Raw genomic sequence first — 27,026 nt, forward strand, 5'->3', positions numbered from 1 at the left:
TATTTTAAATGTACAAGAATTGGGATACAACATTGTAAATTTAGAAACATGATAACTGAAAGATACAGTAAGTTATGAAACAAGGTAACAAATTGCTGACGTTTATATTACAAAGAACGCAGGGTCTGGAGGATGTGGGGAAGTCCAGCTGGATTTTTGAAAATACTATGGAAAGTTGGATTTTTATATATTTCTTCTTCTTTTTATTCTTTTTCTTTTTTCTTTATTCTGTATATTTCTGAACGTAAGAAAAGAAACTTAATAAAAATTAAAAAAAAAAAAGACTCAGTTGGTCCAAAGCAGGGTCCGGCAACCTAAGGCCCATGGGCCACAAGCGGCCCATGGGGGTCATTTAACTGGCCCATGGACCCAGCCGCCCGCTCGAGGACCCCCGCTGCCCACTCAGTCGGCTTCCGTGTGCCGCACTAAACGGGTGTGGAGCAGAGCAGGGAGTACCTTCCACAACGCTGGAAGTTCCTGCAGCCAATGGGAAGCGAAGCTGCACACGCCTGAAATAACGTTGGCGCACGCACGCACACACGCACACTCTGGTCCACCATGGAGTTTGCGGGGCTGTGAACTGGCCCAAGCCACAAAAACCTTGCCGACTCCTGGTCCAAAGTTTATAGATAGTGTGCTTTTGCTCCTGGAGAATACTCCTTTCTGTATTGCAAGGGATACACACTGTATCAGACTCGGTGCAAATACTAAAGTGAGTTGAAATCATGGTGTTGCACACTGTCTTTTCTACCTGGAGTCCTGCTCCCTGATAAGCACTAACCGACTCATTTGGGAAAGCTCTGACATGTCACGTGGGGCCGAGCCTCAGCAGGGGATGAGGTGCCTGAAAGTCTTGCATAGGTAAAAGAATACTGCAGCATTTCCCAACATGTAAACTTCTTTGTGGGAGCAACTGAGACTAGAAGGGTCTCCTTGACCACCCCAACTCACGTGGGTTTCTTCTTAACAGAAGAAGCAGTTAGGAGCAGTGAAGGAAAGGAAGAAACCTGGTCGTCCCCCCAAGCATCCCACTGCCCAGCTGAAGAACAATGTGGTAAGCATATGGCTTTTCTGCATGGGGGTCTCTGGGATGTGGCTCAGCTACAATTTATTTCTACAGCCATTTGAGAAAGTGATTTGAAGCACATTTTCTTCTAAGATCTTAATCAGTGTACAGGTGCCCAAAGTTGTGTGGTGTGTGTATCACAAATGGATACCTACATTTCCTTACCCCTTCTCTCATCATGTGATGGGAATCAATGGAGTCCACCCAGAAGTCTGCACTCCCAAGTGGAATGGAAAACATTAACTGTGTTGGGAGCTGATGAAGCCTTGGAAATTGAATCGGGAAGGGGAGGGATTGTGAGGGCTTTAGCAGCCCACACTGTCCACCCCCATGGATGTGTCGCAATCTGAAAATACAGTGTTATCTCGGGTTACATATGCTTCAGGTTACAGACTCTGCTAACCCAGAAATATTACGTCGGGTTAAGAACTTTGCTTCAGGATGAGAACAGAAATTGCGTGGTGGCGGCACGGCATCAGCAGGAGACCCCGTTAGCTAAAGTGGTGCTTCAGGTTAAGAACAGTTTCAGGTTAAGAACAGACCTCCAAAACGAATTAAGTACTTAACCCGAGGTACCACTGTAGTTTGAAAAGCTAAATCAGCTATGTGCCCAGGAAAGAAGTAGAGAGAGCAATAAGCAACTTGAAATCTAATTAGCATTTAATGAGACTGCAGTGCGTGTTATTTGGGAAACTCGCTTCTATTATTATTATTATTATTATTATTATTATTATTATTATTATTATCATCGTATTTTTCGCCCTATAGGACGCACTTTTCACCCTCCAAAAATGAAGGGGAAATGTGTGTGCGTCCTATGGGGCGAATGCAGGCTTTCCCTGAAGCCTGGAGAGCGAGAGGGGTCGGTGCACACTGACCAGGCTTCAGGAAGCTATCCGCAAGCCTTGCAAGCCCGGCAGGAGGTCCCGCCGGCACGCAAAGCTTGCGGGCAGCAGCCTGCAGCCCACAAGCTTGGGGGATAGTGGGGAGGCGGAGCGTCGCCACCCCGCTATTCCCCGACCTGATCTGAAGGCTGGCGGGGGGGGGGGGGGGAGCAAGCTTGCTTCTCCCCATCGCCAGCCCCATAAGCTCGGGGATAGCGAGGAGGCGGAGCGCCGTCACCCCGCTATTCCCCGACCTGATCTGGAGGCTGGCGGGGGGGGGGGGGGAAGCAAGCTTGCTTCTCCCCATCACCAGCCCCATAAGCTCGGGGGATAGCGGGGAGGCGGAGCGCCGTCACCCTGCTATTCCCCGACCTGATGTGGAGGCTGGCGGGGGGGGGGGGAGAAACAAGCTTGCTTCTCCCCATCGCCAGCCCCATAAGCTCGGGGGATAGCAGGGAAGCGGAGCGCCGTCACCCCGCTATTCCCCGACCTGATCTGGAGGCTGGCGGGGGGGGGGGGGAGAAGCAAGCTTGCTTCTCCCCATCGCCAGCCCCACAAGCTCGGGGGATAGCGGGGAGGCGGAGCGCTGCCACCCCACCATACCCCGACCTGATCTGAAGGCTGGTGGGGGGGAGAAGCAAGCTTACTTCTCCCCCCCCCGCCACCCACCCCCACAAGCTCGGGGGATAGTGGGGAGGTGGAGCGCCGCCACCCCACTATTCCCTGACCTGATCTGGAGGCTGGCGGGGGGGGGGGGGGAGAAGCAAGCTTGCTTCTCCCCATCGGCAGCCCCACAAGCTCGGGGGACAGCGGGGCAAGCCGCTGCCCCACGGAGGCTAGAGAGGCTGTCCCTGAAGGCAGAAGAGGGAGACGGAGCGCTCCGTCTCCCTCTTCTAGCTTGAGGATGGCTGCGCAAACCTGGGGGGGGGGGGAAAATAAATTCCCCCCCCTTGATTTCCCCCCCAAAAAGCTAGGTACGTCCTATGGGCCGGTGCGTCCTATAGGGCGAAAAATACGGTATATTTTATTATTTTCAATTAATTCACATTACATCTTAATTGCCATACACCTTCATCATTGTACATAACATGAATATATTATTTCTGCAAATTCCCCACATCTAACCCTGCAACCACCTCCCCTTATACCCAAATGCCCGTGTGACTTCCTTCAACCACATGTTTGATATCCAACTTATTACTTAATTACTTATTTTTTAAAAACCTGCAAAGTGGTTTACCAAAACAAAAACCAAAAAAACACCAAAACAGTAAAATCAAGAAAAATTAACAATCCTACTTTAAAACATACAAAACATTAAGATTAAAATTGCTTCAACTTCCTAAGCATCTAGGTATGCTTGCCTAAAGAAGACTTTTAGCAGTTGCCCGAAAAGAGTCTAGTAAGGCATGTGCTTTATTGCAATAGGCGGGGAATTCCAAAGTGCAGGTGCTGCCACGCTAAACAATGCAGTACAGATATTATGTGGAACGTGTAGTAGTGCTTGAAACAACTGAAGAGGAGGTTTTATTTATTGTGATTTCACCATGCTCTGTATTATCTGAAAAGGAAAACATTTACCGTATTTTTCGCTCTATAAGACGCACAAGACGCACCTAGTTTTTGGAGGAGGAAAACAATAAAAAATATATTCTGAATCTCAGAAGCCAAAACAGCAAGAGGGATTGCTGTGCAGTGAAAGCAGCAATCCCTCTTGCTGTTCTGGCTTCTGGGATAGCTGCGCAGCCTGCATTCGCTCCGTAAGACGCACACACATTTCCCCTTACTTTTTAGGAGGGAAAAAGTGAGTCTTATAGAGCAAAAAATACGGTATTTAAAAAACTGGACTGCACAGCAGCAATCTACTCGCCTGTGAGTCTCATCATGTTCAGTGGGACTTATTCCCAAGCCAATGGTGCATAAGATGGGCTGCTATCCTTTGCACCCCTTGTGTTCAACTTGTACCTAAAACTCTGCACAAACCTGCACCAGAGAATTGTAGGGTTGGAAGGGATCCCTGAGTGTCATCGAGGGGCAATGCAGGAATCTCAACTAGACCATCCCTGACCGATGGCCACCCGTCTCCTGTTTTTCCCCCTCAGCCAGGACACACAACAACGGAGACTGGAGGTGGGGGGAAAGATAAATTTTGACAATGGGGCAGATTTGTCAGGCGCATGCAGGGCCAGCTTGAAGACTTTACACAGAGAGGAACCCCACCCGCATGTAACGTAACAGGCAGGGAGCTAGCTCAGATAGAAAGACATGGGGGGGGGGGGGAGGACAAAAGAGTACCAAAGTCTGTCCATTTTATCCTCTTTGCGATGGTGGCACTAGGGCTCTGGGATGCAGCCAGAGCTCTGGGACCACCCTCCCTAAAATATTTACTTGTCTTCAATGTATTGCTACCACCATTCTATAGTACTGATCCAGTTTAAATTAAACACTTTCTCTAAAAGTAAAATGGCAGAAGTAATCAGTAGCATACATATGAAAGGAAAGGTGAGAGAATAGTTCCTAATTGATGCAAGGGAGACACAGATACACAAGCACACAGAAGTAAATAATCCAAGTGTGGCTTGATGTTATGTCATTGAGTTGTTAAGTGTTATGCTGTTAAGTGAAGCTAAATCCCCACTGACCCATGACAGAGGAAATGAGGCACATTCATTTTATGTTACACAGATAAGATTATTTTAGTACGGTAACCCCATCCTGAGAATGGAGGCTAGCACGTGAGCAATTTCTGCGAAGGTTGGTGATAAATTTCATCCTCAAAATTACTGCAACGTTTTTGTTGCGTACTGAAGTTCTCACCCTGGGCCAGCAGGGGGATACTGTAGATAGTTATGCAAATGAAGGATCGAAAGTGACATTCAGTGATTGGATAGTTTTAGAAAGTTGCAACAGTTACAATTGTTCTAGAGCTCTATATAAGCAGGCTGACTGAGCTCCTCAGTTCAGTTCTGTTCCAGCTTACAAATAATCGCTGTGTCGTCTGCTATGTCAACCCACAACTTAACACTGGCGACGAAGGTGGGATCGATGGACATCAGAGCACAGCCAGATGTGGCCATCCTCTGAACTGAGCTGAATCACTGAGCTGAATCACTGAGCGAAATCACTGAGTGAAATCACTGGACAGAACCAATTCAGAGCTGACTGTTCTGGCTAGAGCACTGTGTTCCATCCATTGCCCTTCACGCCGGCATCGGAATCATGGCTTCACTTGTGCCTCTACCGCTGTTTGCGCCAGCCTCTGAATCGTGGGACTCCTACCTCGCTCGGTTCGACTGCTACCTCCAAGCCAACGAGCTGACAGCAGTATCAAAGGAACGGAAGGTGGGCCTATTCCTCAGCCTCTGTGGGCCTGAGGTGTTTGAGACGGCCTGAGCATTGGTTGCGCCTGAAGCAGTCCAGGCAACACCATGGGACACGATCCAAGAGAAGCTCTGCAACCACTACACGCCAAAGCCGTCCAAGATTGCTGCCCACCATGCGTTTTACCACCGGAACCAGGCAGAGGGGGAGTGAATCAGCAACTACACCACCGCCCTCAGACAGGTTGCAATGCACTGCGAGTTCCAAGACTTAGACGATGCCCTGATGGATCGAATCGTTTGCGGGGTCCGGGACATCCATCTGCAACGGCGTCTCCTCGCTAAGCCAGACCTCACGCTGCAGAAAGCCATTGAGGAGGCTGTGGCCTCGGAAGCTGCTGAACGCTCCGCCCAGGAGATCCGCAAGGCCAGCAGCCCACGTCTTGCTAGGAAGCCAGTTCCAGTGCATCATGAAGAGGCCAGCAGTGATGAGGCATCCTCCAGTGAAGACGATGACGTGCACCAGGCAAAGCAGGAGCGCAGGAAGTTCCAACAGAAGTCCAAGGGCCAACCGGAATGTGCCAGCTGCGGAGGCAACCATTCCCGTGCCAAGTGTTGATTCAGAGACGCCATCTGTCGGACGTGTTCCAGAAGGGGCCACATCGCTAAGGTCTGCCGATCGGCTCCGTCTGACACCCCCCCTTCACCAACTCACAAGTCCAAGTCTTCACTCCAGTCTGCCAAGGAAAGATGTTTCGCTCTCACCAACTGCCGCTGCCCGTCTGGAACCACGATTGGCCAAACCGACTCGCCTATGCGACGCAAGCTGAACGTCACGGTGCTCATTGAAGGAGCTCCATGTGACATGGAGATCGACACCGGGTCTGCCGTGTCCATCGTGTCTTGGAGCACCATCAAAAGACTGGTACCCAGAGTGTCCAAAAGGCAACTCGACTCTCACCGCGTACACCTGAGAGACTACCAGGGAAACGACATTCCCGTGGTAGGCGTTGGCCGGTTCCGGATCGCCTTCAAGGATTTTTCGGGCCTGCTCCGACTGGTGGTGGTCGAAGGTCAGCGGCCAAGCCTCCTAGGGCTAGACTGGTTTGATGCCCTCGGCCTGGAAGTCACCGGCCTCAACTGCATCTCTAACGCAGAGACTGAGGGTCTGGTCAAAGACTTTGCTGAGGTTTTTGATGGCACTTTGGGGCAATATATAGGTACGCCCATCTCCTTTAGCCTTGATCCACAAGTCACCCCCATCAAGCTAAAGCCACTCCGGGTTCCCTTTGCTCTCAGGGCTAAGGTGGACGAACAACTGGACAAGATGATCGCCCAAGGAGTTTTGGAGCCGGTTGACCACGCCAAGTGGGAAACCCCCATCGTCACGCCTGTCAAACCAGACGGGTCGTGAGAATCAGCTCTGACTACAAGCGCACGATCAACAAGGCACTTCAGCAGCACACTTACCCGGTTCCTGTTGTTCAACACCTGCTGCATTCCTTGGGTGAGGGTAAGGTCTTTGCTAAGCTGGACCTTGCCCAAGCCTATCAACAACTGCCCGTCGATGATGCCACTGCTGAAGCCCAGATGATCGTCACCCACCGAGGGGCATTCCATTGCCGCCGTTTGCAGTTCGGGGTGAGTGTGGCTCCTGGCATCTTCCAAAGCCTTATGGAGCGTCTCCTGCAAGGGCTTCCGGGCGTGGTACCGTATTTTCATGACATCTTGGTGTCCGCAGACTCAAACCAGCAGCTGTTTGAGCGCCTCCGTGCCGTGCTGACCAGGTTCCAGGAGGCCGGGCTCAAGGTAAAGAGGGAGAAGTGCCAGATTGCCGTTCCACAGGTGGAGTTCCTGGGCTATCTTATCGACGCCGCCAGCCTTCACCCGACCACATCCAAGATCCGTGCTATCCAGCAGGCCCCCATCCCAAAGAACAAGACGGAGTTGCAGGCGTTTCTGGGACTGCTGAACTTTCATAACATGTTCCTGCCCCACAAAGCCATGGTGGCTGAGCCTCTTCACTGACTCCTCAGCACAAAGACCCCTTGGTCCTGGGGTCATCGGGAGACGGCTGCCTTCAACGCGGTCAAGGCTCTCCTTTCATTGGACCGTGTGCTGGTACAGTACAGTGAAGCCAGGCTGCTGGTCCTTGCCTGCGATGCCTCACCTTTTGGCATTGGCGCTGTCCTTAGTCACCGTGTTCCAGAAGGAAGAGAAGCACCGCTCGCCTACTTTTCCAGGACACTATCTCCAACGGAACGGAATTACAGCCAGCTCGACAAGGAGGCACTGGCACTTGTGGCTGGAGTGAAGAGGTTACATGAATACCTCCACGGCAGGACTTTTGACCTCATCACCGACCACAAGCCGCTCCTGGGCCTCCTCGCCGGTGATCGACCAACTCCACCGGTCCTCTCGCCGCACATGCTGCGATGGACTGTTTTCCTGGCTGCCTACCACTACCAGCTCGTCCATCGCCCGGGGAAATTGATGGGCCATGCCGACGCCCTCAGCCGTTGCCCTCTTCCAGCGTTTGTGGAAGACCCGGCTCCTGCTTCATCGCTCCTCCTGATTGAGGATCTTCCGGCAGTGCCTGTATCGGCTGCCACTGTGGCCTCCGCATCTGCCCAGGATCGCACCATCAGCCGTGTGCTCAACTGGGTGTGGAGGGGGTGGCCACCCTGCAGGAACTCCCGCAGGGCTCCCTAGGCTGCGGATGTCTGCCCGAAGCGTGGGGCGCTCTGCTTCAGCGTGCCCCGCACTCCGGGCAGCAGGCTGCTATCCACCTGCCTGGATAGCAGCCTAGGGAGCCCTGCGGGAACTCCCGCGGGCTCCCCAGGCTTGCTGATAGCTTCCTGAAGCCTGGAGAGCGAGAGGGGTCGGTGCGCACCGACCCCTCTCGCTCTCAAAGCTTCAGCGAAAGCCTGCACTCGCCCCATAGGACGCACACAGATTTCCCCTTCATTTTTGGAGGGGGGAAAGTGCGTCCTATAGGGCGAAAAATACGGTATATATTCACCTAATCTTTTTTCATTCTACTGGCTAAAATATTTGCAAATAATTTATAATCATTGTTTAATAATGAAATATGCCTGTAATTTTTTATGTGAATTAAATTCTGTCAGGTGCTATTTTGGTTGCTCGAGAGTAACCAGGCAGAACTTCGACCTGTCTTTTACAGGCTTTATTTTGGTGCAAACTATTTACAGTGAAGAGCGTAATAAGTTAATGTCTTGCTCAATCGCTAGCAGAATCCGGGAGTGGTCTGTTTTTGTACCTCCCCCAACATAAAAGCTTCATCACCCCCAGCCTTTTCCACCCCTCCCTGCGCCTCAGACTACTGCACATGATGGGCGATGGCAAGGGCGCACTAGCGTCCTCTGGTCCTTGCACCTCTTCTCCACTAGAGGTGGGACTTTCTTCCTCGCTGGAAGAGGAAGTGCTTCGCAAGATTTTCGGAGGCTCCCTGTAACACAACTGCCCCTCTAGCTCTCACCTCTGAAGGTCTAATATATTGCTATTCTCAAGCCGAATCCACTCCTTAATCCAACAGAGGCAGGAGGTCTCAAAGTAGATCTTCAAATCAGGGAGGCCAACCCCCCACCTTCTCTCTTATCTGTAAGGAGTTTGAATCTTATACAAGATCTTTTACCCTGCCATATAAAATTTGATAGAGTCCTTCTCCACTTGTCAAAGCAATCCATTTTATTAAATATAGGGATCATTTGGAAGAGAAATAAGACCTTTGGGAGCATATTCATTTTGATTGCTGCTATTCTCCCCCAAATACATAGTTTTAACCTATGCCAAATTTCAAGATCATTTCTAATTTGGCTCCATAGTTTAATATACAGTGGTACCTCGGGTTAAGTACTTAATTCGTTCCGGAGGTCCGTTCTTAACTTGAAACTGTTCTTAACCACTTTAGCTAATGGGGCCTCCTGCTGCCGCTGCACCGCTGGAGCACAATTTCTGTTCTCATCCTGAAGCAAAGTTCTTAATCCGAGGTACTATTTCTGGGTTAGCGGAGTCTGTAATCTGAAGCATATGTAACCTGAAGCGTATGTAACCCGAGGTACCACTGTAGTTATCTTCAAATAGGTTTAAATTTTTCATTGTAGTTTGTATACCTAAATATCTGATCTTGTTAACAATTTGTAACTCCACCTTTTCCTGCAGTTCTCTTTTTTCTTTCTCTTATTTTTAACCATTAATTTCATCTATGTCATATTTAGTTTAAAACAAGAGACTTTCCCATAACTCACCATTAAATCTAAGGTTTTTTTAACACTCTCTATTGGGTCCTCCAATGTCAGGAGTAGGTCATCAGCGAATGCATGGAGTTTTAATAAGAATAAGAATAATTAATAATAATAAAAATAAATTTTATTTATACCCCGCCCTCCCCAGCCAAGACCAGGCTCAGAGCGGCTAACAACCAATAATAAAAACAAGTTGATTAAAATACAACTTAAAAAACAAGATTAAAATACAACATTAAAACATTAAGATGCAGCCTCTTCACAGGAAGAGAAAGGAAAAAGAAAGAGGGAGAGGGAATCAAATTGATTGTAAGCCAAAGGCCAGGCGGAACAACTCTGTCTTACAGGCCCTGCGGAATTTATATCCCAAGGCAATACATTTTAATCTTATGTATTGAATCAGAGTCTCTAAAGTAAAAATAAACAGGAGCGGGGAGAGTGGGCACCCTTGCCTTGTTCCCCTTTCAATCCTAAAAGTCTTTGACATTTCGGAGTTAATTATCAAATTTGCCTTTTGAGATTGGGAACCTTGCCAGTGTGGTGTAGTGGTTAAGAGCGGTAGATTCGTAATCTGGGGAACCGGGTTCGCTTCCCCGCTCCTCCACCTGCAGCTGCTGGGTAACCTTGGGCCAGTCACACTTCTTTGAAGTCTCCCAGCCTCACTCACCTCACAGAGTGAGTGTTGTGGGGGAGGAAGGAAAGGAGATTGTGAGCCGCTTTGAGACTCCTTAGGGTAGTGATAAAGCAGGATATCAAATCCAAACTCCTGCTCCTCCTCCTCTTCTTCTTCTTCTTCTTCTTCTTCTTATGGGGAAAGAAGGAAAAGGAAAAAGGAGGGGTGCTTGAGAAATGCTTATTATTTATTTATTATCTACCCTTAACCCTAAGGTCTCATTTAAACGTAACCACAAAAAGGTGACTGCCAGAATCATAAAGCACAAGGCAGGATGGATGGATGGATTGGCCTTAGAATGCCTGTAAAGTGGGCTGCTGCAATTCTTAGTGGACTGTCCATCTTTGTCCGAAAGCTTAGCAGATTTCTCTGGCAGCATCTTAAGGTCATATTGGGCAGTTCAAAAGCAGTGTGTCCGACACATTGAATCTGCATAGACTCTGAGTGCCTGTGAAATATCTGACAAGCCTTGTGTGGAGGTCTGTTTTCAAGAACCCCGTGACCAGTTGACAGTAAGAAGTGCCATTCTAAAACTTCCTACTTCACAGTTGAGAATGAAAACTGTATTTGGAGTTGAGCCTCTGTTCCTGATGACAAACAGCACACAAAAATTGGGGTTGTCCTGGATCAAGCTGTGTTCTTCCTGTTACTGCCTGTGGAAGATCAGCTGATAAAAGGTTTTGAAAGGAGGCAACAGTTGCTTAAAGAATAGACTTGGCTGGTTTTTCAGTGTCTTGGAAGGACTGTCTTCCACCTGCCACCATAGAAGGTTCTCACTGTCTTTTGGGTACCCACAGTGATTACTCATTGCTCATTCTTTACAGCGCAATCTGCCTGGCTCTTCCTGATTGCCTGTGTTTTTCCATCCACTGCAGCAGACCTCTGCTAGCCGGCGAAACCGTAAGTGTGGCAAGTGTGAAGCCTGCCTGCTGAAAATGGATTGTGGCCGCTGTGATTTTTGCTGTGACAAGCCCAAGTTTGGCGGGAGGAACCTCAAGCGCCAGAAGTGCCGCTGGAGACAGTGTCTGCATTTTGCTATGGTTAGTGCCTCTTCACATCTGCTCAGTTGTGTCGTTCAGCCTCCTTGTTTCTTCCCTCCTCTTTCCTGCTTACTCACAAGATGGCTTGCTTTGCATGAGATGTGTCTTGCCATCCCATCACTGCATCTTTTTGCTAGCCACAGACATCAACACTGGAACTGCGTTTCATCAAGCCCCTGAGAAAACCCTGTTTTGGGTTGCATGCTGGCATGGGGCTTTCTGGCAAACAGTTTGGGTGGCTGCAGGTGTTTATGCATATAGTATGGCTTCTGGATTTTAATCTGGCCCTGTCAGCATGGCCTGGATTAGATGAAAGTCTCTCTAGTTCAGCATCCCGTTTCCAGCCGCGGTCGTCCAGGTGCCTCTGGGTTGCTGACAAGCAGGGCAACAAGGCTGATGATCTTTTCTTTGTTCCTGAGATCTGGCATTCAGATATATTCTGCCTCTGTATATTAAAGTTCCACTTAGTGATCATGTGGGCCTCAACAGTTGTGCTGCATTGTATTTTAAAGCCTTCTTCCTTTTTAAACTCTTTATATTCCCTTTTCAATTATGCAGAAGAACACAACCACATTTTAAAAATCAAAATACAAAACTTGTAATAATTTGGGCTTGGAGGGAGAAGGAAAGTAAAGAATCCAGCTACAGGTTATCTGTCTAATGAAATGCAGTCATATGCAATATTGGGTTGGGGGCAGATTTCTGAACAGCAGCCGACCACTCTGATCACATTCATATTCAGGGTTGTAAATCATAATTGATAAAGTTGAATTCCTCAAGTCTCTGTGATTTGTTTGCAGTAAAGCAGAGCAGGGAACCATTTCTCAAAACCCTTTTTCAAAGTCTCCCAAAGCTATGCAACAGCCATCAGTAAGTTGAATAATAGCAAATTCCGTAAGTTGTGTTGTGTCTGTTAAGACAGACTTTGCTTTTGTGCATCTTGAACTCACCTCCAGTCATCTCAAGATCTGACATGGAGAGGATGGTAAATATTTCCCTGTCTCTGTATGGTTGTAATTTGAAAAACCTCTATTACGTTCTCTCTTCACTCCCCACCTCCTGCCAAAACCCAAAAAGCTTCTTGTGTGAACAGTGTGACCTTCGCTGTCCTAGGTTTGAGCTATCACTTTTCTGGAAGCAAATCATATAGTTGGAAGGGACCCTGAGGATCATCTAGTCCAACCCCCGCAATGGAAGAATGTGCAGCTGTCCCATATGGGGATTGAACCTGCGACTTTGGTACAGTGGTGCCCCGCAAGACGAATGCCTCGCAAGACGGAAAACCCGCTAGATGAAAGGGTTTTCCGTTTCTGAGTTGCTTCGCAAGACAATTTTCCCTATGGGCTTGCTTCACAAGACGAAACGTCTTGCTAGTCTTGCGTTTTTTTTCCGCCCCCCCCCTTTTTCTAAGCCGCTAATAGCCTTTTAGCAGTTTAGCCACTAATCCTTTAATAGCCGCTAAGCCGCTAAACCGCTAATAGCGCTAAGCCGCTTAGCCGCTAATAAGGTTGCTTCGCAAGACAAAAAAACCGCTAGACGAAGAGAATCGCGGAACGGATTCTTTTCGTCTTGCGAGGCACCACTGTATTACCAGCACCACGCTCTAACCAACTGAGCTGTTGTATTCAACATGAAAACCTTCCATTTCTGAATCTAGACTGAAGCTGAAAATTGAGAGGAGTTGAGACATAGCTGGAGGTTAAGGGCTTGCTGTTTGAGGTTCTATTCCAACTCCACTGTGTATGTTACTTGCTTTTCTGAGCCGACCATACAAATGTAGCAATGAGATGCAATGTTGTTACCTCTCTGCAGGTGTGTGGCAGGTCAGAATAACAGAATGCAGCAGGAGAAAGCCAATGTGGCAAAGGTTTCTGCTGCTTGTGGAATCGCCAGACATCCCCTGGGGAATGCTTTTTTCATTCAGTTGTATGTGAGAAGTGTGAGTGGGGAGTTGAGAATTTTATCTAGTGGGCTTAAAATGATTTTATTATGGTGTCTCAGTTAAGACTTTTGGCCTTCCAAACTGCAACTCCCATCATCAGTCACCACTGGTAGTGGTTGATGTGAGTTATAGTTCAGCCACATCTGGGGAGCCAGTAGTTTTCCATATCTGCAAAAGTTGTTTGGATTCTTTCCCTCTAGAACAGTGTTTCCCAAACTTGGGTCTCCAGTTGTTTTTAGACTACAGTTCCCATAATCCCTAACCACTGGTCCTGCTAGCTAACAGCTCCAAAAACAGCTGGAGACCCAAGTTTGGGCAATACTGCTCTAGAGCAACTAATATTGTTTTGCATGTAGAGGATGCTGTGTGAGGTTTTCTCCCCTGCTCCCCACCACCCAACATTCTTTTTTCGGTGAGGAGATCCAACTGATCTTCCTCATGATCTGTATCTAACTGATCCACCTTGTTCAGTTGAGAGGAAACATTTCTCCCTAACTCAGACTCACTGGTGACTGTCAGGGCTTTGAAGTGGTTATGACTGGAGTGTACAAGTGGGTGTGTTGCTGTTTAGTCGTTTAGTCGTGTCCGACTCTTTGTGACCCCATGGACCAGAGCATGCCAGGCACTTCTGTCTTCCACTGCCTCCCACAGTTTGGTCAAACTTTGATTTTGGTCAATTTGATTTTAATTTGATTTTAATTTAATTTGATTTAATTAATTTTATAATGAATGTTTTAGAATGTCGGATTATTTTGATTGTTGTTAGCCGCCCTGAGCCCAGCTTCGGCTGGGGAGGGCGGGATATAAATAAAATTTATTATTATTATTATTATTATTATTATTATTATTATTATTATTAAACTCATGCTGGTAGCTCCGAAAACACTATCCAACCATCTTGTCCTCTGTCGTCCCCTTCTCCTTGTGCCCTCCATCTTTCCCAACATCAGGGTCTTTTCCAGGGAGTCTTCTCTTCTCATGAGGTGGCCAAAGTATTGGAGCCTCAGCTTCACGATCTGTCCTTCCAGTGAGCACTCAGGGCTGATTTCCTTAAGAATGGAGAGGTTTGATCTTCTTGCAGTCCATGGGACTCTCAAGAGTCTCCTCCAGCACTATAATTCAAAAGTATCAATTCTTCAGCGATCAGCGTTCTTTATGGTCCAGCTTTCACTTCCATACATCACTACTGGGAAAACTATAGCTTTAACTATATGGACATTTGTCGGCAAGGCAATATCTCTGCTTTTTAAGATGCTGTCTAGGTTTGTCATTGCTTTTCTCCCAAGAAGCAGGTGTCTTTTAACTTTGTGACTGCTGTCACCATCTGCAGTGATCATGGAACCCAAGAAAGTAAAATCTCCCACTGCCTCCATTTCTTCCCCTTCTATTTGCCAGGAGGTGATGGGACCAGTGGCCATGATCTTCGTTTTTTTGATGTTGAGCTTCAGACCATATTTTGCGCTCTCCTCTTTCACCTTCATTAAGAGGTTCTTTAATTCCTCCTCACTTTCTGCCATCAAGGTTGTGTCATCTGCATATCTGAGGTTGTTGATATTTCTTCCGGTAATCTTAATTCTGGCTAGGGATTCATCCAGCCCAGCCTTTCGCATGATGAATTCTGCATATAAGTTAAATAAGCAGGGAGACAATATACAGCCTTGTTGTACTCCTTTCCCAATTTTGAACCAATCAGTTGCTCCATATCCAGTTCTAACTGTAGCTTCTTGTCCCACAAAGAGATTTCTCAGGAGACAGATGAGGTGATCAGGCACTCCCATTTCTTTAAGAAGTTGCCATAGTTTGCTGTGGTCGACACAGTCAAAGGCTTTTGTGTAGTCAATGAAGCAGAAGTAGATGTCTTTCTGGAACTCTCTAGCTTTCTCCATAATCCATCGCATGTTTGCAATTTAGTCTCTGGTTCCTCTGCCTCTTCTAAATCCAGCTTGCACTTCTGGGAGTTCTTGGTCCACATACTGCTTGAGCCTTCCTTGTAGAATTTTAAGCATAACCTTGCTAGCGTGTGAAATGAGTGCAATTGTGCGGTAGTTGGAACATTCTTTGGCACTACCATTCTTTGGGATTGGGATGTAGACTGATCTTCTCCAATCTTCTGGCCACTGCTGAGTTTTCCAAATTTGCTGGCATATTGAGTGCAGCACCTTAACAGCATCATCTTTTAAAATTGTAAATAGTTCAGCTGGAATACCATCACTTCCACTGGCCTTGTTATTAGCAGTGCTTTCTAAGGCCCATTTGACTTCACTCTCCAGGATGTCTGGCTCAAGGTCATCAACCACACTACCTGGGGTGTACGAGCCATCCATATCTTTCTGGTATAATTTCTCTTGCCACCTCTTCTTGATGTCTTCTGCTTCTGTTAGGTCCTTACCACTTTTGTCCTTTATTATGGTAATCTTTGTACAAAATGTTCCTTTCATATCTCCAATTTTCTTGAACAGATCTCTGGTTCTTCCCATTCTGTTGTTTTCCCCTATTTCTTTGCATTGCTCGTTTAAGAAGGCCTTCTTGTCTCTCCTTGCTATTCTTTGGAAATCTGCATTCAATTTCCTGTATCTTTCACTATCTCCCTCGCATTTTGCTTGCTTTCTCTCCCCCGCTATTTGTAATGCCTCATTGGACAGTCACTTTGCTTTCTTGCATTTCCTTTTCATTGGGATGGTTTTTGTTGCTGCCTCCTGTATAATGTTGTGAGCCTCCATCCATAGTTCTTCAGGCACTCTGTCTACCAAATCTAAACCTGTTCCTCACTTCCACTGTGTATTCATAAGGAATTTGATTTAGATTGTATCTTACCGGCCCAGTGGTTTTTCCTACTTTCTTCATTTAAGCTTGAATTTTGCTATAAGAAGCTGATGATCTGAGCCACAGTCAGCTCCAGGTCTTGTTTTTGCTGACTGTATAGAGCTTCCCCATCTATGGCTGCAGAGAATATAATCAATCTGATTTGGATGCTGCCCATCTGGTGATGTCCTTGTGTAGAGTCGTGTAGAGTCGTCTCTTGTGTTGTTGGAAAAGAGTGTTTGTGATGACCAGCTTGTTCTCTTGACAGAACTCTATTAGCCTTTGCCCTGCTTCGTTTTGATCTCCAAGGCCAAACCTGCCAGTTGTTCCTTTTATCTTTTGATTCCCTACTTTAGCATTCCAATCCCCTATAATGAGAAGAACATCCTTCTTTGGTGTCACTTCTATAAGGTGTTGTAAGTCTTCATAGAATTGGTCAATTTCAGTTTCTTCAGCACCAGTAGTTGATGCATAAACTTGATTACTGTGATATTAAAAGGTCTGCCTTGGATTTGTATCGAGATCATTCTATCATTTTTGAGATTGCATCCCAGTACAGCTTTTGCCACTCTCTTGTTGACTATGAGGGCCACTCCATTTCTTTTACGGGTTTCTTACCCACAGTAGTAGATATGATGGTCATCCAAACTGAATTCGCCCATTCCCATCCATTTTAGTTCACTGATGCCCAGGATGTCGGTATTTATTCTTGCCATCTCATTTTTGACCACATCCAACTTACCTAGGTTCATGGTTCTTACATTCCAGGTTCCTATGCAATATTTTTCTTTACAGCATTGGACTTTCCTTTCGCTTCCAGGCATATCCGCAACTGAGCGTCCTTTCGGCTTTGGCCCATCCGCTTCATCAGCTCTGAATCTACTTGTACTTGCCCTCCGCTCTTCCTCAGTAGCATGTTGGACGCCTTCCGACCTGAGGGGCTCATCTTCCAGCGTCATAACTTTTATATGCCTGTTGTCTTTGTCCATGGAGTTTTCTTGGCAGGGATACTGGAGTGGCTTGCCGGTTCCTGCTCCAGGTGGATCACGTTTGGTCAAAACTCTCCACTATGACCTGTCCATCTTGGGTGCCCCGCACGGCATAGCTCATAGCTTCTCTGAGTTATTCAAGCCCCTTCACCACAGCAAGGCAGTGATCCATGAAGGGGATGACTACTTACTAAATAAAAGGAACACATTTTGGGGTGCCTGAGGATGCGGGTCACAAATACCTTTTGGCATCCCATAATCGCAGCATAGACCTAAGGGAGCAGGAAAGAAAGAAAGAAAGAAAGAAAGAAAGAAAGAAAGAAAGAAAGAAAGAAAGAAAATGTACTGTTCTTCTGCTTGCACAATAGAACGTGCCTTTCTCCCCCCCCCCACCTGCGGACACCTTCAGAATCTGCACTGGGGGTTTGGATATCCTATAGAGCACACTTTTGGGGGGGCAGCAGATTCCTGTTGTACAAGTGTTGATAACAACCCTATTTTTTTTTTAAAAAGTGAACAATGTTTTGGGGGGATGACAAACTTTTTGGCATCATGGCACAATAGCAGGCAAAAATAATTTCCTTTTGGGGGGGAGGTCTTCTTGGGGAGCCCTATATGGCTCATGGACTATCTTCTCATGCTGGGTGGGGTCTTTTGCCTCCTCCAGGGTGTGTGTGGCTCTTGAACTCTCCCCAGCTTTCTGTTCCGCTAGTGCCTGAGACATAACACTCTTTGTACATTCCTGTGGTTTGGATTTGGAAGTGTGGACATGTGAAGAATCTGTCTGCTCTTGCGACACATGGTTGTGCTTGATGGCCTTTGACTATCTGCCTGTCCTGCTGGTTTGTGAAGGGATACCAAGTCTGAAGTGAGCGTGATTAAGGCTGATCCTGTGAAAAAGGATCTCAGGGTCTTAGTAGACCACAAGCTTAATGTGATGATGCAGCAGCAAAAAAAGCTAACTCTATTCTAGGCTGCATCAACAGAAGTCTAGTATCCAGATCAAGGTAAGTAATAGTACCACTCTATTCTGCCTTGGTCAGACAAACACCTGGAATACTGTGTCCAGTGCTGGACACCAGAATTTAAGTAGAATGTTGACAAGCTGGAATGTGTGCAGAGGGCAGCCAAGATGATCAAGGGTCTGTAGACTAAAACTGATGAGGAACGGTTGAAGGAGCTGGGTATGTTTAGCCTCGAAAAGAGGAGACTGAGAGGAGATATGTAAGCCACCTTCAGATATCTTAAGGGCTGTGACATGGAAGAGGGAACAAGCTTGTTTTCTCCTGCTCTGGAGGGTAGCATTCAAGTTACAGGTAGATTCTGACTAAACACCAGGAAGAACTTTCTGACAGTAAGAGCTGTTTGACAGTGGAAAGGACTCCCTTGAAAGGTGATGGACTCTCCTTCACTGGAAATTTTAAAGCAGAGGTTGGATGGCCATGTGTCATGCGTTGAGATTGAGATTCTTGCATTGCAGGGGGTTGGACTAGATGACCCTTGTGGTACCTTCCAACTCTAAGATTCTATGATTCTTGACTAAACAACGTGATGCATTCAAACTGAATGTTTCAGAGGCTTGGGAATCAGAATTCTGTACCTCTGCAGCATTCTGCACTTGGGGGTGGGGAGCGCTTACAGCATCATGATTTGCACTCCACCATCTTTATAGGTGGTTGAAATGAGAGGTGGGAACTGCGTGGACAGAGGTATTGCCATGGGGAGATACAGAAAGATATAGGGAGGGATGCAGGTGGTGCTGTGGTCTAAATCACTGAGCTTCTTGGGCTTGCCGATTGGAAGGTTGGCGGTTTGAATCTGCGCAACAGGGTGAGCTTCTGTTGCTCTGTCCCAGCTTCTGCCAACCTAGCAGTTCGAAAGCACACAAGTGCAAGTTGATAAATAGGTACCGCTGTGGCTGGAAGATAAACAGCGTTTATGTGCGCTCTAGCTTACATCATGGTGTTCCGTTGCACCAGAAGCAGTTTAGTCCTACTGGCCACATGATCCAGAAAACTGGCTGTGGACAAACACTAGCTCCCTTGGCCCGAAAGCAAGATGAGCACCGCAACCCCATAGTCGCCTTTGACTGGACTTAACCGTCTAGGGGTCTTTTATCATTTTACCTTTACCTTACAGAAAGATACATGGACACGTGCATATTGCATGAACTCCAAAAACACAGCATGGCCTATTGGCATTTTTCTAGTAAAGCTGGGGCTCGGCAGTCGTCTCCTTGACCCTAAACCAGGGCCTATATTCTGTATCAAAACATCCTCTTTGCCTCATTTGATGCTCACCAGTCCTTGGCTAGGATTGCTCTGTTTGCCCCCCTATATCTGAACATCAGTCCTGGCCTGTTCTGCCTCCTGTCTTGTCTGTGCACAGCCCTAAACCACAGACAGGAGAGCTATACCAGTGCATAGCAAGAATTGGAGGAAACTTCCAAAAGTACTGTAGAAGACAGACCAAAGAGTGTGTTGGGTGGGGAGACATTGCGCTGTGGCAAGTGTTCATCTTGCCAGACAGAATGATTCCTCTTCTTTCCCTGATGCTGTTTGGGGTGTTTTCCAGCACACATGCCCCAATCCAAATTGGAGGGGCATGGCGGGGAAAGCCCAGTTGCACAAGTGACAGCCCTTGTGCAAGGCTTCTGCTGGGGATTGCTAGGTGAATCCTGCCCACAACCTGCAAGTTGCAAAGGAAAATTCTCCTTGGGACACCCCCACCCCCCAGTCTTCTATAGCATCTCTTGAAGTTTCCTTATCTTCTAATCCCTAGCTAGGGAACTCAGGAACTTTACACTAAACCACTTGGCATCTTTATAATGATATAAATCATGCACATTGGAAAACCTGCATGTTTGCTCTGTTTGTTTCACAGAATGTGCATGTGTCTTTGTGCAGTTTGGGGAGGATTTCTTCTTCTTCTTCTTCTTCTTCTTCTTCTTCTTCTTCTTCTTCTTCTTCTTCTAGAATTAGAGGTTTTGTCTGAAAGTCACCAGAGAAACATGGATTGTGGTAAGGCTGGATGGGTCAGCCTAATTGTGGTCTATGCCAGTTTTACACATGTTCAGTCATAAGTCTGTAGTGTCCCGCCTTCTGAGATTTTTTTTAATATAAAAAAAAATCATTTTATTTCCACTTAAAGTGTGCTGTCTTGAGGGGAAATGCAATTTTGTAAACATTTTTCTGAGCTGAGAACTGCATCACAAAATTGGGGAAGTATGTGTGTTCCAAATTAGAAGTGTGTGAAGAAAATTCTCCAGTATTCCTAGAGCGAGGAATTTAAGTACTTTAAGTGATTAAAGTAAATTTGTGTCAGTGGGTGTACTTTGAGTATGACTTAGTTGGATCCAACCCTAAGTTTTCAGCAAAATTTTGACATTTTTGTAACCCTGAGGGCTAGAAACCTGCTTTCCATAAATAAAAACATACACATGGCAACAGGAACTTTGGTATTGAATAATGCTTCTCAGTTTTTGGAAATACCACTGAGGCTCTGGTTTTTTAAGGCCCTTCCCAACAGCTCTCTTGCTTATGCTAATTGACCTAAGAACCGCAGTGCTGACCTGCAATCCTCAATGTTTTGCCCCTTTTTGTGATCCTAGGTCTGTCCATGTCTGAGCATTGTAGCAGATTGTGGGAGGCTGAGGGGAAGATTTGCTTTTTAATGCCTTGAATGTGCCTTGTGGGATGGGGCTGGCAGGTGACAAGCTCGGAGATGCAGAAAGGGGCTTCGCAAGGCTTGTGCTGGGATCATGGTCCAGGAAAAGTGGGTCAAGCTGTGGCACTGCTTGCTTTTTGGGGAACGGGGGCTCCACTTTCTGCATTTGCTGCCTGCCGCTTCCACAGCTTGCTCCTCTTCGTATCTCCTTCTTCTCTTCCCTTCCCCAGAAGCGGCTGCTTCCTGAGGAGTGGAGCAGCCCGGAAGGGGCAGCGGGCTGGAAGGTCAGAAGGAGGAGGAACGCCTTCGGCAACCGCAAGCCCACCAGGATCAAGCAGGTGGGGCGGCGGGGAGCCAAGGGGAGTGGCCAGAAGCGACGGGCAAAAGCCAGCTTCCAGCCAGAGGTAACTGCCCTGCACGCACACACACATCCCAGGTGCTCCTGCCCTGCCCTGCCCTGCCCACGCCAGCTGATGCTTTCCTGGAACCAACCTGCTGCATCCCGATGCTTCTCTGGATCATTGGGGTGCCTCCCTGCTCTGTTTGTTCTGCCCCGCTTTCTTTCATCCCACCCCCTAGCCTACCTGCCGCTAAGCAGTGGAGTACAGGCCGGGTGACCGGTTTCCATGATGCACTTGGGAATAATTGTCTATCCCCACAAACTACCAAGTTTCTTCTTACAATCCACCCCCTCAAGTCTCCTCCTGGCTGATCACCTTCACAGCCAACTGCTTCTCATAAATCTCTATCTCCATTGAGTGCTTTCTTTCTTCTCACTGCCTGCCTCTCTGTGCAATGGGCTCCAGTGTGTTTTGGTAGGACAGGAGGAGCAGATTTGGGGGCTTTGCACAAAACCCTTCTGGCCTCATAGGCTAGTTCAGTACATGGCACACATTAAGCTCATGGGTGCTGGAAACTCCTAGTTGTTTCTCATGTTAGCTTTTCATGCAATCCTGGATCAGCAGAGGTCACCTCAGAGTGAGGACATGCATGTCTATTTCATGACTGCTCTGTCATGTATTTTTGGTGTGAGTAGTGGTATATAATGATAGATAAATAAGTTTCTTTATTCCAAGATTTTTATCCTGACAGCTAAATAAATATTTCTTGTAGGGGGTTACCATCAGTTTATAATATCAACTATAACAATGTGGTTAACTGCCACAAAACAACATTAAAACCAAACAAATCAGTTGGCAATAGCCCAGTAAACACCAGCCGACTAAACACCTTTATAAACCATTTTTTACAATTAGGCCATTGGATGGGTTTGTTTTTGAAAAACAAAACATTATTTTGGAACTTAAGGCAACACAGACATTGGGACGCAAAGCAGTGTTTGTTTGGGGAGGCGAATGAAAAGGGGAAGGTGGTGGTGTAACAGGGACTACTGGCTATTGTGGGATGTGCTGCAGTTTGGGAGGAAAGACCAAAGAATTTAACGCTTGAAAATTGGGGCAGGGTGGGGAATCAAATGAAAACACAGCATGCCTGTGTTTGGGGCCATGGAATGGAATATGGACAGAAAAGAGACTGTTGTGCAGGTATAGGGCCTAGTTATGATGGTTGCAGAGGGAGAGAACACGGAGCAGAGCAAGAGCGGTGCAAGCAGTTGCATTATTGCCAGCAGGTGGGAAGCCTGGGTGATGCTTAAGATCAGGAAAGAGAGGGAAACGGAAAGTATTTTCCCATACATACGTATGTGTACACACACATACTTGTCTTGTCAGTGATGTTATCCGTCCTGCCTACCTGTGGAATGAAACTAAACATTCAATATTTTGTACCAGTTACTGGGTCTCACAAGTAGGAAGAGTGCTGCTGTACTCATGTCTTGCCTCACTTTAGCAGAAGTAATAAAGGGTAGAACCTCCCTGGACAGTGGCTGCTGCCTGTCATGTAATAATGCTAGGGAAGCTGATTGGCAGAAAGTTCAGCAGATGTGACTTGCAGTGCAGCGCAATGGAAGTTGCTGCCTCCTGTGGTGATCTGCACAAAATAACTTAGGACTCAGCTGTACAGTTGCAAATGTAACATTTTAAGTGCATTATACAAATGTGACACCAGGTGGTGATTGTGAGTTTATGGCAAATTATATATATATATATATATATATATATATATATATATATATATATATGCAGGTTTTGGTGTCCTCGGGTGTCTTCCCGTGTAAAAGTTGGGGTGTCTAGGCGACGTTTCGACGAGGTCTCACTCGTCATCTTCAGGCTGGTGCTTTCGGCTTCTTGTTACTGGAACAGAGCAGGATCTCAGTGTTTGAGTTCCTATAAATACTGTTGAGGAGGTGTGGCCTCTAATGTTCTGGGCAGAGAGGAAGTTCCCAGGCTAGTGTGCCTTTTCTTCTTTTGTTTCTTAATTACTTGAGGGATATCTTGAGTGATTTCTTGAGTTGTATCCTGAGTACCACTTAGGTGGGTCAGGATACAACTCAAGAAATCACTCAAGATATCCCTCAAGTAATTAAGAAACAAAAGAAGAAAAGGCACACTAGCCTGGGAACTTCCTCTCTGCCCAGAACATTAGAGGCCACACAGGATACAACTCAAGAAATCACTCAAGATATCCCTCAAGTAATTAAGAAACAAAAGAAGAAAAGGCACACTAGCCTGGGAACTTCCTCTCTGCCCAGAACATTAGAGGCCACACCTCCTCAACAGTATTTATAGGAACTCAAACACTGAGATCCTGCTCTGTTCCAGTAACAAGAAGCCGAAAGCACCAGCCTGAAGATGACGAGTGAGACCTCGTCGAAACGTCGCCTAGACACCCCAACTTTTACACGGGAAGACACCCGAGGACACCAAAACCTGCATTCCTGTACCCGTGAAAATCTACGAAAGCATATATATATATATATATATATATATATATATGTATATTGTAATGGGTATGAGTTACTCGTGCGTAAACTGCCGCCTCTCTAGGCTAAATTGCCTTGTTCAACCGTTCTGACTGCACAGCTCATCTCAACGTGGCTGCCTCAGTCGCTAGCAGAATCTGTCAGTGGGCGTTTCTTAAACCTCTTCCAGCATAAAAGCTGTTTGACTCCCAGTCTCCTCCTCCTCTCACTGCGCGGGAGTCTTCTGCGCAGGGAGGGCGTGGGTAGCGGAGGACCTGTGCTCTCCTCACTGATGTCCAGTGAAGAGTCCTGGAGCCCTCTCTCTGCTTCCCCCATCTGCCCCCCTTTATCCCTGGTGTTGCGCTGATTTCCTTCCCCCTCTACTGAGCTGCTTCTCCCCCTGGTGCTGGGTCCTTCGCCAGCATCGTCTGGGAGCCTCCCCTTCGCCTCTCGCTCTGATGTCAGTTCCCTGACATCCATATATATATATATATGTGTGTGTGTGTGTGTGTGTGTTTTACTAACTTTTAATTACAACACGCACACACATGACGACACTTAAGAAACAAACTAAAAAACACACAAAACAAATGACAAACATATAGCCATAAATCCGAAAGTTCTTAAGTAAGGACTTACGTTGCCCTGTTTTCTCTTTCCAATTTTTATTCTATTCTAATAGACTTCCTTCCTCCTCAAAGCGGTTCTGGTTTCGTGTTTGATAAACTGTTACTTTCTCATTTCATCATTTCTACCCTTCTCCATATACTATGCTTGTAGACCATAGTTCATTTTGCAAAAATTACTCAAAGCAAGTCCGGACACTGATTTTTTAAGTAATCTCTGTACATTACCCACTCTTTTTGAAATGTTTGGTTAGACTGTCCCTTAATTGTATCTGTCATTTTTGCCAGTTCAAGATAATAATATAATCTGTCTTGCCACTCTTTTTTTGTTGGTAGTGTTTCACTTTTTCCAATTTTTTGCAATTAATATTCTTGCTGCCGATGATGCGTAAAGGAATATTCTCTTATTTTCATTTGGGATGTCTGAGTAATATAGGCTTCTGGTTTCTTTATAAAGTTTGTTTAATTTTTTTTCAACTCCTCATAAGCAGTGTGCCAGAAGCTCTTCATTTTGTTGCAGGTTCATCACATATGAAATAGTGTCCCTTCTGCCTGGTTGCACCTTCAGCACATTTTAGATCTCATTTTGTTCGTTTTGAATATTTTGCTAGGTGTTATATACCCCCTAGGGATGCGGGTGGCGCTGTGGGTTAACCACTGTGCCATTTGGGCTTGCTGATCGAAAGGTCGGCGGTGCAAATACCCGCGACGGGGTGAGCTCCCGTTGCTCGGTCCCTGCTCCTGCCAACCTAGCAGTTCGAAAGCATGCAAAAAAAAGTGCAAGTAGATAAATAGGTACTGCTCTGGCGGGAAGGTAAACGACGTTTCCGTGCGCTGCTCTTGTTTCGCCAGAAGCTGCTTAGGCATGCTGGCCACATGACCCGGAAAAACTGTCTGCGGAAGTGGACAAATGTTGGCTCCCTCGGCCTGTAAAGTGAGATGAGCCCTGCAACCCTAGAGTTGTTCGTGACTGGACTTAATTGTTAGGGATCCCTTTACCTTATATACCCCCTATAAAACATCTTTAGGAAATTTTCCTTTATTGAGTAGCAAGCTGTCAATCTCCAATCCTTATTCCATAGTTTTGCCCAAATCCATTGCCCACTTAATCATTGCTTCTTTCACTTGCTCATCTTTAACCTTCCATTCAAAGAGAATTCCATACATTCTAGAAATTACTTTTTTCTTATTTTGTATTAATTCTTTGTCTAATGTTGATTCTTCTCTTGCAAAACCTTTTTTTTTATTATTATATATCTTAAACACTTTGTTTAGCTGGTGGTATTTGGATCCATCCTGTCAGGTAATGTTTTATTTCCTCATATTTTTTCAATTTCAATTTGTTGCCTTCTTCTTCTTAGAGATTTTTGTATGTAGCCCATAACATTTCCATATTCTTCCTTTTAACTGCTATAGCCTTCAAAGGAGATAGCCACCAAGGAGTTTTGAGTTCTAGTAGTTCGTTATATTTTTTCCATACTTTATATAAAGGCTTCCTTATGATATGATTAAGGAAGCCTCTATGAACTTTCACCTTCTCATATCCCAAATATGCATGCCACCTGTAGTGATTATCAAAACCTTCTAAGTCCAGTAAGTCTACATTCTTTTAACCAATTTAGAAAGGTTGGATCATAATACAATTTCAAGTAAGGGAGAGCCATTCCACCTCTATTTTTGCTATCTATTAATAATTTGTGTTTAATTTTAGTTTTTTTGTACTGCCAAATGAATCTCAATAGATCTTTTTGCCAAGATTTGAAACATCCCGTCCTCCCAATCACTGGTGTCATCTGGAATAAAAACATCATTTTGGGAAGCACGTTCATTTTTACTGCTGATATTCTACCACAGAATGATAGTTTCAGCCTTGTCCAGATTTCTATATCCTTTTTAATTTCCTTCCAGATTTTTAAATAATTATCAGTGAATAAATTACTATTTTTATTTGTTAACCAAATTCCCAAGTATTTAGCCTTATTTACTATCGTTAGTCCTGAAATTGTTTGTAGTTCTTCTTTTTCTTTTATAGACATGTTCTTTGCTAACATACTAGTTTTGTTTTTGTTTATTTTAAATCCTGCCACATTTCCAAATTCAAGAGTTCTTTCTAACATTTTTTACACTTTCTTCAGGGTTTTCAGTAGTTATTATCAAATCATCAGCAAAGACCTTTATTTTATGTGATTTCTTTCATACTACTATTCCTTTTATTTCTGGGTCTTTCCTTATTGTGATCGCTAGTGATTCTAGCACCATAATAAACAGTAGAGGTGACAAGGGCAACCTTGTCTGGTCCCCTTACTTATCTTGAATTCTTCTGTTACTTAATTATTTAAAATCAACTTTGCTCTCTGGTCTTGATGTATTGCCTCACTGCCTCTGCTGAAATTTTCCCAGAGTCCTGTAAGTTCTAGAGTTTTTTTCATATAATTCCAGGATATATTATCGAAAGCTTTTTCGGCATCAAAATTGCTTTTTTATCAGTTTTTTACTCCAAATACTCTAAAATATCAATTATATTCATGATATTGTTGCACATGTGTCTGCCTGGTAAGAAGTCTCCTGGTCTTTGCGTACAATTTTGTTAAGTATTCTTTTGAGTCTGTTGGCCAGGATGTCAGCGAATATTTTATAATCATTTTTTAATAATGATATTCGCCTATAATTTTTAATCAGCATTGGGTCCATTCCTTGTTTGGGTATTGAAGTGATAAAAGCTTCTTCCCATGACTTTAGTATTTTCCCTTTAAAAAAAATTCTGTTCATGTCTGTTTTCATCGGTTCTGACAATACATTTTCTAATTTCTTGTAGAACATGGCAGATAAGCCATCTGTACCTGGTGACTTTCCTGACTTCGCTTTGTTGATTGATTGTTGCATCTTCATCATT

The 27,026-nt window shown here is 45.7% G+C and overlaps 1 protein-coding gene across 16 annotated transcripts in view; it reads left to right on the forward strand.

Moving 5' to 3' along the window:
* LOC114587348 (methyl-CpG-binding domain protein 1) overlaps positions 1-27,026 on the forward strand; it is a 112,469-nt gene that overhangs the window by 55,413 nt on the left and 30,030 nt on the right. For 14 of the 16 annotated variants that reach the window (XM_077921237.1, XM_077921242.1, XM_077921240.1 and 11 more), the window contains 3 exons: positions 971-1,054; positions 11,084-11,248; positions 20,878-21,051. In XM_077921237.1, coding sequence (XP_077777363.1) covers positions 971-1,054; positions 11,084-11,248; positions 20,878-21,051 — 423 coding nt within the window. The remainder of the gene's footprint in view (positions 1-970; positions 1,055-11,083; positions 11,249-20,877; positions 21,052-27,026) is intronic. The other 2 variants (XM_077921245.1, XM_077921250.1) reach the window with 1 other exon arrangement.

The sequence above is a fragment of the Podarcis muralis genome, chromosome 17, assembly GCF_964188315.1.
Source record: "Podarcis muralis chromosome 17, rPodMur119.hap1.1, whole genome shotgun sequence".
Lineage (NCBI taxonomy): Eukaryota > Metazoa > Chordata > Lepidosauria > Squamata > Lacertidae > Podarcis > Podarcis muralis.